Raw genomic sequence first — 19,635 nt, 5'->3', positions numbered from 1 at the left:
CTCCCGTTAGAAATACCGTATATACCCGTTAGATGGGCCGGCCCTTGTGATAAGTCATATGACCAAGTGTTCTTGGTTGGGTGGGCTGAGGGCTGTGCCTCCCGTTAATTCACCGTATATACTCCCTTTTTAAACGTGACTGGGGATTAGGGAACCCGATCGCCAAATCCTGTTGGTAAAAAGTCATCATTAAGTTATTTTTATGAAGCAGGAGACATGAAAAATATGCAATGGCCTCGCCAGTCCTCGAACCTGGACCTCTCGATACGTGCCGAGTGTGCTAACAATTACACAACAAAAGCATGCTAGAAGGAGGGAGAAAAACTTCTCCTTTTAAAGGACGACTGGGGATTAGCGGATTCACCAAACCCTGGTGGTGAAGAATCATCATCCACCACCTTTTAGCTCGAAGAAGGCATGCTAGGAGCTAGGAGGAGGCATAAATGCCTTATATGGTATTCAAGGATAAAATCTTAAAATAGGCTGCAAAGAAAATTGCCATTCTAATCGCATCACGCGGCAGATAAAAGTGAGAAAGTTCCTATAATGCTAATTTGGAATCAGCAAAATGACGCCTACTCCTGCCTAGGAAACTTTTCTATGAGAACATGATTGAATAAGTACGAATGATGTATTTGTGCCGAAGAATGAAAAACAAAGTTAAGTACATTTTCATACATATGCCAATTCGTGTGTAACATGAGAGACCAAATTTTACTACAAAACTTATCATTAAACGTTTCGCAGGGCACATCCGGTGATAATAGTTTTTCTTTCTCTATCTCCCAGATTTAAAATATGCACATCATTTGGCTCTTTAATAGCAGATCAGTTGCAATGAGTGAAAATGTCAGCTTAAATACATCTTCTCCAAGTGTCTGTCAAATTATGATGCACCATTATCGGTTTCCAGTACACTCAAAGTGGCTAGATACTTCCAGGGCAGACTTCGTATTCTCTTTGAATTCTTTTTGGCGCTAGAAAGTCTTTAACATAGGGCATTGATTTCCATATATTTCTAAATTCTATTTTTCTCTCTTTCTTCTTCTTTATTTTTAAGTATTACCTTAGTAAAAATAGGAAGTTAGGCTTATTCTTTATGGGTCTATAAAGGAATGAAATGCTAAATTAAAAATAAATAAAATAAAGAATAATAAAATTTTTTATCTTAGTAATGTATTTAATTGCTGGAAATTTGAATCTTAACTCTTTCACATCGAATTCACCCCAAACCCCCGACAATTCAGACATCGGCAGGTCGCCGGGTGTTGGGGGAACGCCTGAATCATTTTCTACCTAGTGCTTTTCTTCATCACGTTAATGATGTGTAGCGTGTATACGAGCCAGCTTCCCTTAGAAAGTCATCCACGAAGGCATCCCTAAACTTAGGCAGATAGCTCTCGAGGCTTTGCCATAATCACACACACACTCATCACGTTAGTGCCTTGTTCATAGCTTTTGGGACTTGTTAAATGCCAAACATTCTTTTGAAGCCACTAAAACTAGTTCTATTATTTTAATGCACCCTGCTTTGTTTACTGTCAATATTTAGCTATTGATGTCTGAATTTGCAATCCTGTTCCAAGGGGAAACTGCACACAGTGGTGAAAGCCTTTATAATTTTCCCAAATGGTGGTCATTTTTTTTAATATAAGAATAATATTTTTTATAATATAATATTTTTTAATATAATTTAATGGTGCACTTTTTAATATAAAAATAATATTTATATAATAGTTTTTAATATAATTTAAGCGTCCAAGAGATAATTTTTCCCTTTCTGTAAGTAGATTATTGTTAGTGCTGTAGCATTCTACTTGTCATGGGGAAGGAAATCCATTCCAACAAAATTCATATATACGGATGTTTCAGATGTTTGAGCGAAATAGATGCCTCTACAGTTTCGAAAGAGTTAATACTATTCTTCCTGTTGCTAAATTCCTTCATTTTTTGTATGAAGAAAGAGTAAAATTCGATTTACCTTAATCTTGCTCAATCTTTTCGACATTTCAAGTGCAAAGAGGCCTTCCTCGCGAAGCAACGTCTGTTCCTATCAGTAAGCCTCCCCCCCCCCGCGGCTGAAAAAAACAATTTGACTCATTAGGGCATTAAAATCTCTCCGCTACGGATACAAACAGCGAAAAAAATATTTTTGCTCACAATCCATTTGATTATATTTTCCCTATCTATCGAGAGACACCTTATATCTTTATTCGTGCATAATACTGTACTTACGCATGCAGAGTATGTGCATATATACATGCATGTGTGTAAGTAAACCAGAAAATATTTACGTCTATTTCCAAGATGAATGTGGCATATAAAGATTTATTTCATCAAGTCTATCTCCTGTGATGCAAACTTGCTGAAATCAGTCTAACTTTTACCTTTATATTTTTCCCAATGGTGATCTTTTATATATATATATATATATATATATATATTAAATTATAGCTTAATAACGGATTTACTTGATATAAATGCTGTACATTTTAAAAAATTCTTTTATATGTGTATTTTTTAATGATTCTTATGGAAGTTAAGAAATTGTAAATTTTATTATATACATACGATTCGGATTGAGCAATCAATAATGCAAATTTTTAAACCGGAAACCAATCAAATTTTATGCGCGGAATTATTATTTTTGGCAAATCACATAGAAGAAATATGATACGTTTATGTGGGGCAATTTTAGTCAAAATATTTCTGTACCATGGCGCAAAATGGCTAGCGTATAAAAGTACGGAATTTGACATTTTCGCAATAATTTTATGAATACTACATATTATCCAAATGAAAATATCCGATGCTTTCCGTTTAAGTCAGATCCGATAAGAAAATTAAGCGTAGCATTTGTATTAAAATAAAAAAAAAATTGATGTGTACATGGCATTGACTTCCTTGTACGAAATTTAAATTATACTATATTACTTTATTATATTATTATATATTATTTTATTTATATACTATATTATATCATTTTATTATATAAATTTCCATTTAAACGTATTGAACTGAAATAAATCTAATACGTCGATAGCGCATAAACCACAATAGAATAAATGCACTTTTTAAAATTCAATATATTTGTTTGCTATAGCGATACTCTGGCGCTAGGTTTGTAGAGTCATTAGGATTTTTTTAGAGGCAGAAAAGATGAAAAATAGCAAAACGCCTTCGCCGGGAATCGAACCATGGACCTCTGAAATACCGGCCCAGCGTGCAGAACCACTACACCACGAAGGACGCTAGGAAAGTGGGAGAAATAGCTTATAGGTTCACTTAATAGCCTTACATCTCATTCATATTATAACTCAGAATGCAAAATAAATTATATCATCTGAAAAATTGTCAAATCGTTGCCATATGTTCTATTCAAATACTATAATAAATCTAAAACGATGTGTAAAAGAAATTAAACAAATAAAAAACAAACAGTTTTCACAGACGATCCAGCGCTGCTTACCTAATGCGCACGCGCTACTCGTAAACATTCTCTTCTGTCCGAAACAGCCTGGCGACAGCATTTTTTGCTAATATGAAACACTTATTTCCTCAAATTTCATTAGAAATGTATTTCTCATTCAGTTAATTCAGTTCTGACTTAGCGGCAAGGCAAAAATAATAAAAACATAAAATATCTTCATTAAAAATTTAAAGATATAGGAAAACATAAAACACCAAATAGTTAGAAAAAAATTACGATTAAAATTACAGTTTCTACGCAAAAACAAGCAATTCGGTCAGGAAGACAGATTTTTCGGTGCACAAAACTGAAAGTTTACCTTTGGTCTCACTCGGCAAAAAGACACTGAAGGCGTAAAAGCTAAATTAATTTATTGTAGACCCTATGCTGAGTCAATATATGGAATAATTTAATAACTTAAATGATAATTCCAGAATGGATTAAGTATGTTTTAATTCGCAATAATAAAAGAAGACATTACATTGTTGTTACGAAAATTAGCTTCTCTAGATTGGCAGCAAATTCGCTATTCTGCTAAGTTTCAAATGTAAACAAATATGGCTGCTATGGCCAAAAAAATAAATAAAAAATAGGCTTAGCCGCACTTAAACAACTTTCAGATTGTTCATAATTCTACAACTATAACATGCAGGTTAACTAAAGGCATAAAAACCTCAACCGGGAGATAAGAAGAACATAATTCAAAACTCTTTAAAGCAAAATATGCACAATTTACAAACATGTAAGAATAAGAAAACTCAGCTTACTGAGCCGAGTAACAGAGTGGATATATATATATATAAATTTAAACAAATTTAAATTTTAACAAACATGTAAATACGCGATATATATATATATATTTGTAATAATAAAATTCCATAGTCAAGAATACACTTAAAATTCTAACTGTATGTTCTTTTAATTTTTAATGGCGACGTTCTCTTATTTGAAAGTACGTGGAATTAAATGCACAGCCCCGTAGTCAAGTTGTTTTTCCCGCCTTTTCTACACATACAGTTTTAGGATGTTCTGGAAATATTTAAAGCGAACTGGATTCGCTGACGAGGCTGACGTCATTTCTTGGAAGCTCCGCCTTTCCAGAGGCTATAAAAAGACTCGCAAAAGAATATCGTTATAAAAAACCAAAAAAAGTATAAAATTTAAAATACAAAAAAATTTTAAAAACCTAAAAACTTATAAAAAAATTATGAAACTTAAGTTTTTATTTTCTCATCTCTATCCCTAAACTTTCTCGAGCCTGTGGCTCCCTCTAGTGTGCATCAAGTAAATCACTTATGCCAAATTTTTCTTATTTCTGCTCGCTTTTAGTAATTCTGATGTGGAGGTAGATGGTTTTGAACCATAGGAACTCCGAAATTTTTAAATCATTGGCATTGGCATCGGAGCATTTTTCTTAAATGTCACGATGCAGTAAACTTCATACAAAAAATTATTAGTAATTCTTTTTATTTACTCTGGATATCTGATTTTGTAACTGCTATTTCTCCTGAATAATAATAAATGGATCCTGTTTTTTTTAAACTTATCGTCTGATAATTTAAGTTACGACTAAAGCTGGTACATCACATATATATATATATATTCTGATATTCAACTTTATGATATATATATATTCAACTTTCTGAGGCTACACGTTTTTGAGTTTTGCGAGATACATACGTACATACATACGTACGTTTGTACAGACGCCACGAAAAAAGGTCTTCAGAATCCATTTTAAATCAGTTTTATAATTTTTTTGGTGAAAAAGAGTCCTTACGTACAGATGTCACGCAAAAACATTGTTCAATTGCATTTGATAGCGATCAAAATGGATATTCAGCTTAAAATACGATACCCGAAATTTTTCGCGATTACAGTACTTCCTTTTTACTTCGTACAAGGAAGTGAAAAGTGTGTCATGGTAATATTATTAGTAGTATATGCAATTAAAAATCCTAAACAAAGACATGCTTTAGGCAATTTAAGAAAATAACTAAACCTTCGAAAATATTTCTTTGAATTCAGAAAGCATGAATCAAAAACCTGTCGGTAAAAGATTAGAATAACTTTTCTTAAATCTTGCAAACTAGACACGGACACTTAAATTAAAGAGATTAATCTAACATTTCCTAGATCACGAAAATATTTAATACCCGTTTATATTACTAATCAGATTTATATTATGTTTATATTACGTTTATATTTACAGAATTAAAAAATTTTATGTTTGATTTCAACTAAACTTTTTTTTTTTTTTCTTACAGGGTGAATTCGAATTAGGAGATGATGAATTTGGCCTGCTTGATACAGATTTACTGGAAGTGGGAGGTTTTGATAATGAAGTAACAGCAGACGCAGAATTCGGTCTGAATGACATTCAGTCGGCTCACACCTTTAAAAATTCTCCCTTTTATTTAGATTATTAAATTATACTGTACGAGTTTAGAACTGGCTTCTTGCCTTTTCTTTTATGTGTGTAATATATTGGACTGTACAGTTTCCTCGACTAGGAAAATGCAAGACTTAAAATAAAAGAACTTTTGAAGAAAAATCTGTTACAAAATAATATGTGTTTTACATCCTGCACCAAGAAAAGAGAAAAAAAAATGTAAATGTATTTTGAAAATTTTATTATGAACAAATTAGCACTGGAATGTATAGATTAAAAACATTTATGTAATAAATTATACCTGACAGCTCTTCTGCATAAACGTTTTGTATAAATAAACTGTTTTAATATGTGTCATGTAAGAGTTGAAGTTATGTGTTTGTATGTTTACCTTCATATATGTTTAATTCTTAATTTCAAAACACAAAAAGAAAGAGGTTCAATATTTTCTACTGTCGTATAATGCCTGCTAAATTATTTTTAAAATGATTCGTTTCAAAATGCGTATTAAAAGAAAAGGAGTTTTCTAAAATAATTATTATACAGCTTGTTTTAGAAAAATTCGTGGATCGCGTTTAAAGAATTAGTCCCAAATTAATGGTTTTAGTTTAACCTTTTCGCGACGGCGCACCTTTGTTTAAAACGCTCGTGCGGGACGGAAGAGAATCGAAGGCAGTCACCGTACAGGACGGAGGTTTTGCATCGTTAAGCCTAATTTTATAACAAAAATCAGAAAAAGAAAAGTTTCGCTTCTAGCATCGTAATTTTTGGTATCATTTTAGATTATTACTTGAGCTCTTATATATGTTAAAATTAGCCCTTAAAACATTTATTTCTTTATTTTACATGGAAATATACTTAAAAAATTGCTTGTCTTCCATAATACTTTTCGGAAGAGCTATTCAAATTATTCTAAAGTTTTAATTGATAAAATCGATCAATAAAGTTTAAAATTATTAAAAAGAACACAATAAAGACTATTTACAGTAAGAAGTAACAAAATTTAAAATGAAAACGAGCGTGGTAAATTTCGAAGCACAGAGAAGTATCACCTTGTAACTCTTAGAAAAAGTATCACTTTTTAACTCCTTAGAAAATGAATCAGTACTCTCATTTGCGTTAGTAAATAAATGGTTCACTAACCATACTAGGGTATTCTTCCTCTGATAAATAGCGCCTCCTTCCCGTCATAATAGACTGGAGGTGAGTGTTTCCTAAATAAAAAAAGAAGGAACGGAAATATATCTGAAGGCAATGCAAAACGTAAAAAAACTCCGCACAGTAACCCTAAAAGACCGTACAAAGTAGAGGAAAAAAATAGAATAAAAAAGGAATTGGATATAAATCAGATACGAGAATGTTTTCATTAGCACGCAGCGATTTAAAGAGCCGAGCTGCGTTTGTTTACATTACGATTTCCCCCCTCCCCAGCCACAGCTGACAAGCAAAATACCAAAAACAGCCAGAATATAAACAATCTGAAGGTCAGAATACTAAAACTACGTTCAGTTTAAATGTAATGGACACAGAGTGCCATCTAGTGGCTATTAAAAATCGTTTCAGCTTAAAATGCATATCTGCACTGCCCGTTCACTTGGCCAGTTCTCCAGGAGTGCACGGGTGAACCGCCCGGGCCTCATATGCGTCCGTACGAAATGCATATATGATTCGCCCGTCGCGAAGAGGTAAAAAACGAATCAAATAGGTAGACTTTCAGAATGCGACAATTTTGGCCTTGTGTCACTATTTAGTAAAAGTAGGCTGAATTTAAATTTGTATGCTGGCAACACCCAAAAAAATAGCATCGCTCGGAAAAATGTTTTACCTCATTAATCACTCTAATCCATCTAAAATTATCCTAGGCGACATTAATTACAGTTTGTAATAACTGCATAAAACAAATTCTAAAAACTGTTATTTTTAAAAGCTGAGAATACAAAACGCTAAACGGTAGGATTTAAGTCAGATAAACGTGAATTTAAAATTGTGTTTCCAGTTTCCTATTTGTAGAAACTCTTTTAACATCTAAATCATTTTATTTCAGATATATATGCATCCTTAAATGAAGATTTCGCTTTTCCTTTTTTAATTGGGTAAAACTGGTTTAAACCATATAAATTTTGACAACTATCTATATAGTCTAGTTTAAATACTAACGAATGTTTTCTTAAACGGTATTTGGTAAGGAAAGAAATGAATCGCTAATGAAATTTCCTTTGCAAAAGGCACACGTACATATTTGAAATTATTCTTCAATTAGTATTCTTATCATTAGCGGACGTTATTACCTAAAATGCAGTAGTCTTGCATACTTACCTTATTTAATCCATTTCTTAAATTAGCAATTACTAATTCAAGTAACATTTACTCATATAACCGTTTTTGAAACATCACAAAAAATACAAAAATCTGATTTTAAAAAATTTCACAAGTGAATCAAAAACCAGTTCAGAATGAGAGGACGAGATTCTCATGATTTATAAGGCCATCAGACAAAGAAATAAATGCATAGACGATCATATAGAAGGATAGATGAAAAAGTGTAGACTAAAAAAAAATTAATCTTGTTTTTACAGTCATTTCAAATAAGGCACCACGAATATAAGTTAATAATTTAATTCAGTACTCGAATAACACCTGCTTTTTAAATCCCTAACAATTATTTTGCTGATTTTAGAACAGTAAAAGTAAAATAGTAATTGACTTTATATCGCATATTCTCTCGTTATCTGGAATTGCATAAAAATTAAAAGAATATTCAAGACTTTAAAATTTTGAATTATCAAGAATACACGAAACATTTTATTTCATACGTTGTTGAGTAATTCATACTTACTATATATATATCTTGAAATATTCGTCTAACATCTTATGTGATTTCAATAGGGCAAAATGTTCAATTAGTATATATCTTTACGTTTTAATTAGTTAAATCCCATACAGAATTTGCAAAAGGATGTTTATTAGGAACAGTTACTTACAACCTTAATAAAAACAAATGCTGTGTTGTTCAAGTAAGAAGCATCAGGTTGAAAAATGTCAGCTTCCTGTTTCCTAAATCTGACTTCAAAGGCCTTGATTGTTAAGTTATTTGTTATGGTAAAGAACATAAATCAATGTATTAATTCTTTAATATTTTAAAATTTTGCATTAAATTTCGGAGCTTCCTTTTTTTACTTCCTTGTACGAAGTAAAAAGGAAGTATTGTAATTGCGAAAAGTTTCAGACAGCATATTTCAAAGAAAATATCAATTTTCACTGCAATCGAATGCAATTTAACGATGTTTTTGCGTGATATCTGTACGTAAGGACAAAATAAAATACTCTTTTCCTTCAAAAAAATTATAAAACTGCTTTAAAATGAATTCTGAAGAGAATTTTTCGTGGCGTCTGTACGAACGTATGTACGTATCTCGCATAACTCAAAAACGAGTAACCTCAAAACCGTTGAAATTTTGTATATAGGACTGCTATAACATGTAGATGTGCACCTCGTATTTTGGTTGCAATCTGCCGCACCAAACGTATATAAATATATTTATATAAATATCCACTCTGTTACCCGGCTCAGTGATCTCAGTTTCTTTACTCTTATATGTTTGAAAAATTGTACATTTTTTGCTTTAAAAATGATTGAATTCTGTTGTTCTTATCTTCCGGTTAAGGTTTTTATGCCTTTAGTAAATCTCTATGCAATATTTTTAGAATTATCAACAATTTTAAAGTTGTTTAACTGCCGCTAAGCCTAATACTTCTCTTGATGGCGGCCATTGTTTGTTTACATTTGAAACAGCAGGATAGTGGATTTGTTGCCAATCTATTGAAACTTAGCTTCACAACAACAAAGATAACGCCTTCATTTATTATTGCCAATTAAAACATGCTTAATCCTTTCTGGAGTTTTTCGAGGAAATAAGTGTTTAAGATTTACTTCGTAATTTTTAATATAGATATTTTGAGTTTTCATGTATTTTTGCCTTCTCGCGAAGTGAGAACTGAATTAATTGAATGAGAAATACTCAATCGTCTGTGAAAAACTGTGTCTTTTTTGTTTTGTTTGCTTAATTTCTTTTATACATCATTCTAGCTTTATTATAGTATTTGAATAGAATATGTGGCAACGATTAGATAATTCTATTTTTTAAGTGATATAAGTTTTGTGCATTCTGAGTTATAATATGAACGAAATATAAATACTGTTAAGTGAACCTAGCGCCAGAGTGTCGCTATGGTAAACAAAGTGAATTTTAAAGAATGCATTTATTCTATTGTATTTTATGCGCTGTCGGCAAAGTAGGTTTAATTCAATTCAATAAGTTTAAATGAAATGCAAGAAAAAATGCGTATAATTTAATATTCCGTACAAGGAAGTCATGTGGTGTACCACATCAGATTTTTTTAATTTTGGAAAGTGGAATAAACATTTTTACTACATCTTAAATCTTCAGTTTGAAATGAGTATTAATACAATTAAAACCCTCAGCTATCCTTGCGAATGATCCGTTATTATTCTTAATTCACCAGATATATCGAATTTGTTTTCAAGGATTAAAATAGTTTGTATTTACCTTATCAGTTTTCATTTATACTATAAGGTTATTTTCCCGCTTTCTTAACTTGCCTTCGTGGTGTAGTGGTTCTAAACGCTGGGCCGGTATTCCAGAGTTCGGTGGTTCGATTCCCGGCGAAGGCGGTTGCTAATTTTTCATCTCTCCGGCCTCAAAAAAATATCTAATGTCTTGTATGGTCTATTTGCACAATTTTGCTGCATTTCATTTAAACTTATTTCCTCGATTTTAATTATATATATATATATATATATATCATTCAATCAGTTCAGTTCTCACTTCGGGGCAAGGCAAAAATACATAAAAATTCAAAACATCTTCATTAAAAATTGTAAATTATATAAAAACATAAGACACCAAATGCATTAAAAAACAAATTAATTAAAAAAATTAAAATAGATTTTCTACACAAAGACATGCAAATCGACCAACGGGCAGTAACACTAATTTTCTGTGCACAAAACTGAACATTTACTTTTGGATCCACTCGTCAAAAAGGCACTGAAATTGGCGCAAACGCTATTCACCTATTCTACTAAGAGTTTCCAAATGTAAACAAATGGCGTTTCGTTAGGCATAGTGGAACTTAAACAACTTTTAAATTGTTAATAGTTTTAAAACTATTGCATGCAGACTAACTAAAGGCATAAAAAACTTAAGCGGAAGATATAAATAACATGATTCAATTTTCTTTAAAGGAAAAAAATACATAATTTACCAAAATATCAGAATAAAAATCTGAACTCACGAGCTGGGTAAATGTGTTGGTATATAAATATATATTATATGCACATATATTTACATGTTTAGCGCAGCTGATTGCAACCAAAAAGGAAGATGCACAGCTATATATTTTATAGCAGTCTCATATACAAAATTTCCACGTTTTGAGGCTACTCGTTTTTGAGTTACGGGAGACAGAATCATAGGTACGCAGGTACATATAGAGGTCACAAGCAGATCTCCATTTCACAATCCTTTTAGAAAAAAGAGTGCCTTATTCTGCTCGAATGTACAAATGTCACGCAAAAGCATCGTTCAGCTGAAATAATGAACTGAAATAAAAGCTCCGGACATATTCAGATCTTTCAGTACGAAGTATAACTGAAAAAACAGTATAACTAAAAAAATAGTATAAGCATCAGTATGAATAACTGTTTATTGCTTGATTTTAATTATTTCTATACATAAATAATTTATTTAAATTTAGAAATAGATTTCGCTTGAGTCTTCTTTCTTTAAACAATTTGTTGTTGCTAAAGAAAAATTCTGTAAATTAATACAAATGCTAAATTTGAAGTTTTGTTTACAGATTTATATGAAAATATTTGCCTGATAAATTCAATAATAGTAAAATATTCACTATTAATTTCTGTTGAACATACATCGCTTTGTTTGCACTTCCTGAGTTTTAAATACTTTTCGCTTCAACAAACGCTACAACTTAATTGTTATTTAAATTCTGTCCTTTTTTTCTCACAATATGAATTAGGTACAGCATTCATTATTTTAATTATCTGCATCTATAGAACTTCCTAAGCATTGCCAATTTTTATCTTTTTCAAGATCAGAGTTTCATTAATTGAAGGCACATAAAAATATACCTCTGACAAACAAAATAATCGAATTCCACAACTTTTGTTATTAATTTCTACAACTTATAGTCAGATATCATATACAAACAACAATGCTGACTAATAAGAAAGTAGAATTTTCGAATTCTGTTTTTCTCCTTTGAAGTACATTCTTAAATCGTTTGACAGAAGATACACAAATCCCTTTATTAAATACGGTTACACGGAACAAAATTCGAATTTGTCAAAAGCAACACCCACATCTTCTATGCGCAAATTGAATTAGTGCACTGGAAAATCATAAATGGCGTTGTTGAAAATTGAGGCGTAATATCTTTGTAAAAAAGAGCATTATAAAGGACCAATGACAGAACAAGAGAGGATGGGGAAGAAATTTTATTGGAATTACAAGTTTTCAGCCTGCCTACCATCATAGATGATAACACATTGCAGGCAAAGAAATGTTCACAACAAGGACGAAGATAGCAACGCAGGAGGAATCTGTGTAACCTTTTATGGCGTCTGCCAATTCTCCCAAATCTCGTAATATATACCCCTAAGATTTTAGATAAACCCAGATAAATAAATCAGGTGTGTGGTCGGTGGATCGCGGTGGTCGCGAAACTGCATAGTTACGGGAGATAACCCTCTCTTGACAAATTGCTCATATTGAAAATTTGTAATTCCAATAAAAAAAAATTTTCCCTCTCTTGTGTTGTCATTAGTCATTTACAATGCTCTTTTTTGCAAATGTTTTATTCGGAACATTTCCGTCATACATATATGATTCCTAAGTCATTTATAGTTTTTCAATGCGCTTATCAATTTGCGAAGGAAAAAGGTGGTGTTGCCAATGAAAGATTTCGAAAATTTTCCCTAAACTGTGACAGCTCAGTTGTTTTAAATCATCCCAATCTCGAGAGCACACCTTCAAATAGCATCCGAAATTTTACTTTGATTGGTTGAGCGGATAGCCACTAGGGTTCGTATATGGGTAAAAGTTTGTATGCCCCCCCCTGTATATTTGAAGCTTGTACATCAATTAAACGTATAAGCTACATTGTCTCTCCTCTCCGCATGCTTTTGTGGTTTATCCGAAAGCACGCTCGATGCGTTATTCTAAGGATCCGGAGTTCAAATCTCAGCAAAGGTATAGCACACTTTTCATGTTCTAGCAGTAATATAACATAATCACTGTAATTTTTTTTTTTTTTTTTTTTTTTTTGGACACGGCCGGCTCGTGTCGTTTGTTGTTGGAAGGGTTGCGCCTGCTTTTCTTCATAAGGTTAAACAAACCAGGCGGAAGGGCTGCGCCCGTATAAAACAAATCACTGTAGACCAGTGGTTCTTTTGGGGGTGCGGGAGAAGCCCCTACCTAACCATAAAGATTATTAAATATCATTTATTAAATTTCTTATAATAAAATATTTGAAATCTGCAATAGTGTCCCCAATATTGAAGCTCATAAAAATTGGTATCACCTAGCTCACTTATCAGCAAAATACACAGGAAAGAGCCGGTGCCGATGGGCGTATACACTACGCTACCAAAAGGCATGAAACGCTACAAACGAACGCGAACAAGCAACTAGGTAACGAAGAAAAGACTCCGTGGGAAATACAAATGGAGAACGTTATCCCAGCTTGCGCATGCGCTGAGTTCAATATGTGCTACTCCAATGGAATCTACGGATTCACATATTTGTATCTGCATCTACTGCGCCTGTGTTAGGTTGAGTTAAGTTGAATCAACTATTGTGTCTGCGACATGTGTATTGTTTATTCTGACTTGTCCAGATATCTCTTCAGACTAATACATTCTTAATTGCCCATTCAGGCCGAATAGGATTCAGTGATGTTACAAACGTAAGAACATTATATATATTATATTACATTATTTCTAAATAATTAAATCGATTATAGTGAACCCCACTATGTCAAAAAAAAAAACGACAATGGAACGATAAGTATGCCGGTAATGGATTTACCTGCACAACCGAAAAAGATGGCACGCAACGACCGCAATGTATCTTGTGTTCCAAAATATTTTCAAACAGCAATCTCAAACCATCAAAGTTATTAGAGCATTTCAACAATCTGCATGGTGGCGAAAAAGCGCATAGCATGAACAGCTTGGAGTCAAAGGAGGCTCAGTTTGATACCAGTGGAACTATCCTAAAATTGTGCGAACCAGCAATTCAAAACCTTTATTAGAAGCGTCATATCAAGTGGCATATTTATGTGCAAAAAAAAAAAAAGGAAACCTCACACGATCGCTTAAGAGTTGATTAAACCTTCTGCTTTAATTATTGATAAAACAGTTTCAGATTCGGAAGCACATAAAAAAATCCAACAGATTCCATTATCGAATGATATTATACGATCGCGAATACAAGATTTCAGTGAAGATATTTTAATGCAAGTAATTGAAGACATAAAAATCAGTCCACTAAAAATAAACATGCAACTGTATGAGTGAACTGATGTTGATAATTGTAGCCAACTTTTGGTATTTGTCAGGTATGTAAAGGAAAAAGAGGTGAACAATTTCTATTTTGTGAGCCACTGGAGGTGAATACGAGAGGAATTGATGTTTTCAATTGCATCAAAGATTTTTTTACTAAATATCAATTGCCAATGAATGTGATTGGCTCAATATGCACTGATGGATCCCCAGCAATATTCAGGATTCAGTAGGCAAAAATTCAGGATTTTTTTCACACATGAAAAGAGAATTACGGTAAGTTATAATAACGCATTGCATGTCGCATCGTCATGCACTTGCGTCGAAAGCATTGCCAGAAAGTTTAAAACAACATCTAACTACAGAAGTAAATGTAGTAAAATACATACGAGGGCGAGCGCTTAATCATCGCATTTTTCGTGCATTTTTCAAAGAAATCGGTGCTGATCATACCGTTTTCTTATATTACTCCGAAATACGATGGTTATCTAAGGGTCGCATGCAGAGTTTAATGCAGTTCGCTTAACAGAGTTTTTGAATTGCGTGAAGAAATTATTCAATTACTGACTAGTCAAAACTGTTATTTAGTAAAAGATTTTGAGAGTAATGATGCAATGTTGAGGCTGGCCTACTTACCAGACATATTTAGCCATTAAAATGAATTGAATCTATCAATGCAAGGATTTGGTATAAATATAATAATATCTAGTGAAAAATTATCTTCATTTATCGCAAAATTAGAAATTTGGATACGTCGAGTAGAAAAGGGGAATTTTGCAAACTTTCCCTTGCATGATTCTGTTATTCCGAAAAATGAAAAGAATACAATTATACCCGACATTGTAATACATTTGAGACGAATGAGCGAATCATTCAATGGATATTTTTCTACCGGAAATATTACCAAAACTAAGAGATGGATACTGGATCTATTTCTATTTGACTTAAATTTGATGGATGATAGTGATCTGAAAAAAGATCAACTTATTGAAATGCGAGCAAGTGGACATGTTCAAATGGAATTCGAACAATTAGAATTGCAACAATTCTGGTGGAGCACTGCAGTTACACTTACCCTTTGCTACCACCTACTTGTGCGAAATGGGATTTTCATCGCTTTTCATCGCGTATGTCTTTCAAAAAAAGGAACCTCGCTTCGCCAGTATAATAATGAACAAACAACAACAGACTAGTCATTAATAAAAATAATATTGTTTTGTATTTATATAAAATGTACAATGTTTTTCAATAAACAATAAGTTTCGCAAATGATGTATTTTTCTAGACTAAAAAAATTAAAACACATTTTTCAATGGGGTGCGGAGATATATTATCAGATTCAATGGGGTGCGACTCGCTAGAAAGGTTAAGAAACACTGCTGTAGACATATGCCGCTAAAAGACAAAAAAATATAAACGATGACATAAAAATCTATTTCTATTTGATATTCCATAATTAGTTTGAAAAAATAATCTATACTGTTTATTACTATAAATTAGTGCTAAATATGTTAGTATAATTTAGCAGCAACAAAAATAATTAAATCTTGCGAAAAAAAATTGGCAGTAGATTAAAGATTTGTATGACAAGGTTTTGCACACTTTAATGTCTACATCACTGGTCATTTGAAATATTACAGATTGTAGAGACATTAGGTTAATTGGAAAAGCCAGAGAGATGAAAAATTAGGAATCGCCTCTCCTGGAATCGAACCACGGACCTCTGGAATACAGGCCCAGCGTGCAGAACCACTACACCACGGATGCACGCTAGGAAGGCGGGAGAAATACCTTATATACTCCCCTTTTTAAAGGGCGACTGGGGTTTTTAGGGGACCCAATCGCCAAATCCTGGGTGTGGAGTGTCATCATCCACAACCCTTTTAGTTCGGGTGCCACTATAGAGACATTAGGATTTTTTGGAAGCAGGCAAGATGAAAAATTAGCAAACGCCTGCTGGAATCAAACCACGAACCTCTGGAATACCGGCCAAGGGGGAAGAACCACTACACCACGAAGGCACGCTAGGAAAGCGGGAGAAATACCTAATATAACCCCCTTTTCAAAGGGCGACTGGGGTTTTTAGGGGACCCAATCGCCAAATCCTGGGTGTGAAGAGTCATCATCCACAACCCTTTTATTTCGGGCGCCACTGTAGAGTCATTACGTTAATTTTGGAAGCCGGAGAGATGAAAAACTAGCAATTGCCTTCGCCGAGAATCGAGCCACAGACCTCTGGAATACTAGCCCAGCGTGCAGAATCACTACACCACGAAGGCACGCTAGGAAAGCGAGAGAAATACCTTATAAGGTGTTCTAAATGTACTATGCTTTTATTGTTATGAACCAATAAATTATAATAGCACATACATAAGCGCGAAGCAGTGGGTGATTCTGCACTTTTCCCCAAATTACGATCTTATATAACAGAGATCAATAATTACTTACAAGTTTAAAAAAATTCTTTCTTGTATCAAAACACACAAATGCATTTTGATATAATAAGAAAATCTACCTCAAGCAGAGTACCTCAGTCTTTCATTTAAGTAATTTGACTATGCAACCGAAATACTGAATTATATAAATACTTTTTACATACTTAACATACGCAACTACGTCGGAAATTAAGACTGGTTAGTAGCATTTTATCGCTGGTAATTTAAAATCTATCAATAAGACATCAGTGTAAAGTATGTAACCATAGCAAATGACAATACATAAAGTTGAATGAATCATATTAGGGGCTACAAAAATTTATAACAAATAAAATGTTTTTGCACAATATTTAAAAAAAAATTACCTTACCTTTTATTTTACAGCCTATTTCGAACTTCGAATCTCCTCCGGCTCTCTTTACGGTACACTACATTCGTCCCACGCAAACTGCCGCTGCTTCAGAATTTCGCTCTGTAATGTAAACATCATAAATTAAGCTTTCAGTGATTAATATTACTTTTGGCCAGAAGGGAGGAATTAGAGGAGAAGGGCTAGCTCGTGTACAGCTTTTCTCTTTGAAACAGGAAGTTGGAAGGTATGATGAAGCCATGTTGACACTGAGCGGAGAAATGCAATTCACAACATAGAAATTAGCGTTTTAAATTTGAAGAATCAGTGTTTAAAATGAACTGTGAAAGACAGCTATAATTTGTAAGAGACAATGTTACTGTTGTATGCATTTTACACTGAACATTAAAAAAAATTAACAATACGTACTTAATTTTTAAATAATAGGTAAAATGCGTAACTCTCTTAACATAAAATTACGTTTTTAACTGTGCTTTTGGCAGATATGTCTCTATCAGCATATTGTAAATGCTACGTGTGAAAGCGTGATAATAATCATTTTAAATCAGAGGGCGCATTATTCTGTGAGAAAACAGCAAAACGGATTTATTTAATACTTAAAAACAAATAAATATTTAAAAAAAGGAAAGAAAAATTTGGCGTTTTTACAATAAAACCATATTTGCGCGCTAGGTTACCAACGCAACTAAAGTATATCTACAAACAATTTTAAAAGTTTTCATCAAAACAATGAAATAAATCATATGAAATTTTGAAGGTAATTTTTCACCGCCATGGGCTTTTTTCAAAAACGTGTAAATTTAAATTTTGCTCTTTTTTAAAAAAAAAATGTACATTGTGAAGCATTTAAAAAAATATGCATTACATTTATCTATCTCTTGATTTATTTTTAAAGATTAATTAATGTATTCTGGCCCCCATTTAAAATGCAAGTATCAAAACAATTTTGGAGAGAACCGTAGGTGTATAACGCGTATTGGTGCATAACATGCACTTATAATTCAAACTACATTTTTTAATTTTTAGGTATATTCACCATATAACCTGTATCCTCTTCTTTACGAAGAAATCTGAAAGCTGTTATCTTTTGAACACATGCAATGCTGTTATCTTTTGAAGTCATTCATCCTATTTTCCCAGGCTTTGAAACAATGGTATACTAAAATAACAAGTGATATGGGGAACAATACCTGCGTGAAGGAGTAAACAATTCTGCAAAGAGGGGGGGGTTGTACTCAATGCACGAGAATGTTATTTCAGGGCAGAAAAGAGGGGCATAATGTGAAATACGAATATGTTTTCGACCTGAATGAATTCGTAGAATTGGAAGTCAGATGTTTTCTCTTTCTGTAGTCACTTGAAGACAACATTTTGGAGCGAACATCGAAGGCTTCAGTACTGTCTGTCTACGAGAAGAAGAGCTCCCGCCGCAGTGTCTGGTGGATGGCGGTTGTTGTAGCACCGGGGGTAGTATATTTCAAATAGGGGTGAACCAAGGGTTGCTTTGCTGTTATTTTGTTTTTGGCGACTGTTGTCTGAGGGGAAAAGAGTTTATCATCCGTCTTCAAGGCACCCCTACGGAAAATGGGTCAAGTCTCGTTTCTATGGCAGCAGACAGTTGGCGAGAGCTTTCCTTATGATAGACATACTGTTAACCACTTTTGCTTCAGTTAAAATACATCATATCTAGTGTTCTTTTTAGTAGTAAATACGGCTCCTGCCAAACGAAACAACCATAGTTCTGGTTCCAAACGCAATTTCATTCAGTTTGCGAAAGAAAATGGAAATTTTGCTGCAGGAATGATGTTTGCTGTTGGCGAAAGCTCCATACATGAATGAAAAAAAAAATGAAATCACAGCAATTAATATGCCAAAGAATAAATATGATTTGCGTAAGGAAGTGACGAAAGGGCTTATTCTAGAAGAAAGTTGTGAACTGGGTCCTGTTAAATCGCCACAATCACCAGAAACAGCATTTAGATACATGTAGAAATCTAATTTTTGTATGCTCATCTTTTCCTTATTTTGAATCTATCCTTTTTACATGCGGAGTATAACACGCACTCATAAATTTGTTTTCTCCATTAAAAAGTGCACGTCATATGCTGGAATATACGATACTTCAAAAAAGGCACCGCCTAGAACTCTCGTATTTTCAGCAGGATATTTGTTTTCAAAATATAGAGGATGTGTAACAATTTATCTATGCTATTGGCACAATATTCATTAACACAGAATTAAATTTACAAATATTTGTTAAACTTCCTCTCATATATTATCGGTATTACAAATTCGGTTTTTATTTATAGAGAATCAGAATGAGCATTTTACACATATTTAAGAAATAAGATTTTTTTTTTAATA

General features: G+C 32.9%; 1 protein-coding gene across 2 annotated transcripts in view; it reads left to right on the top strand.

Moving 5' to 3' along the window:
• LOC118189153 (uncharacterized) overlaps nucleotides 1–6,223 on the top strand; it is a 64,325-nt gene extending 58,102 nt beyond the window's left edge. For both annotated transcript variants that reach the window (XM_085817729.1, XM_085817728.1), the window contains exon 4: nucleotides 5,737–6,223. In XM_085817729.1, the coding sequence (XP_085673855.1) occupies nucleotides 5,737–5,898 (162 nt within the window). In that variant the 3' untranslated portion in view covers nucleotides 5,899–6,223. The remainder of the gene's footprint in view (nucleotides 1–5,736) is intronic.
• The last annotated feature ends 13,412 nt before the right edge of the window (nucleotides 6,224–19,635 follow it).

Source organism: Stegodyphus dumicola, chromosome 5 (assembly GCF_044657685.1).
Source record: "Stegodyphus dumicola isolate Sdum_Otavi_A_Nest chromosome 5, ASM4465768v1".
Classification (NCBI taxonomy): domain Eukaryota; kingdom Metazoa; phylum Arthropoda; class Arachnida; order Araneae; family Eresidae; genus Stegodyphus; species Stegodyphus dumicola.
This window is presented reverse-complemented; position numbering and strand designations above follow the sequence as displayed.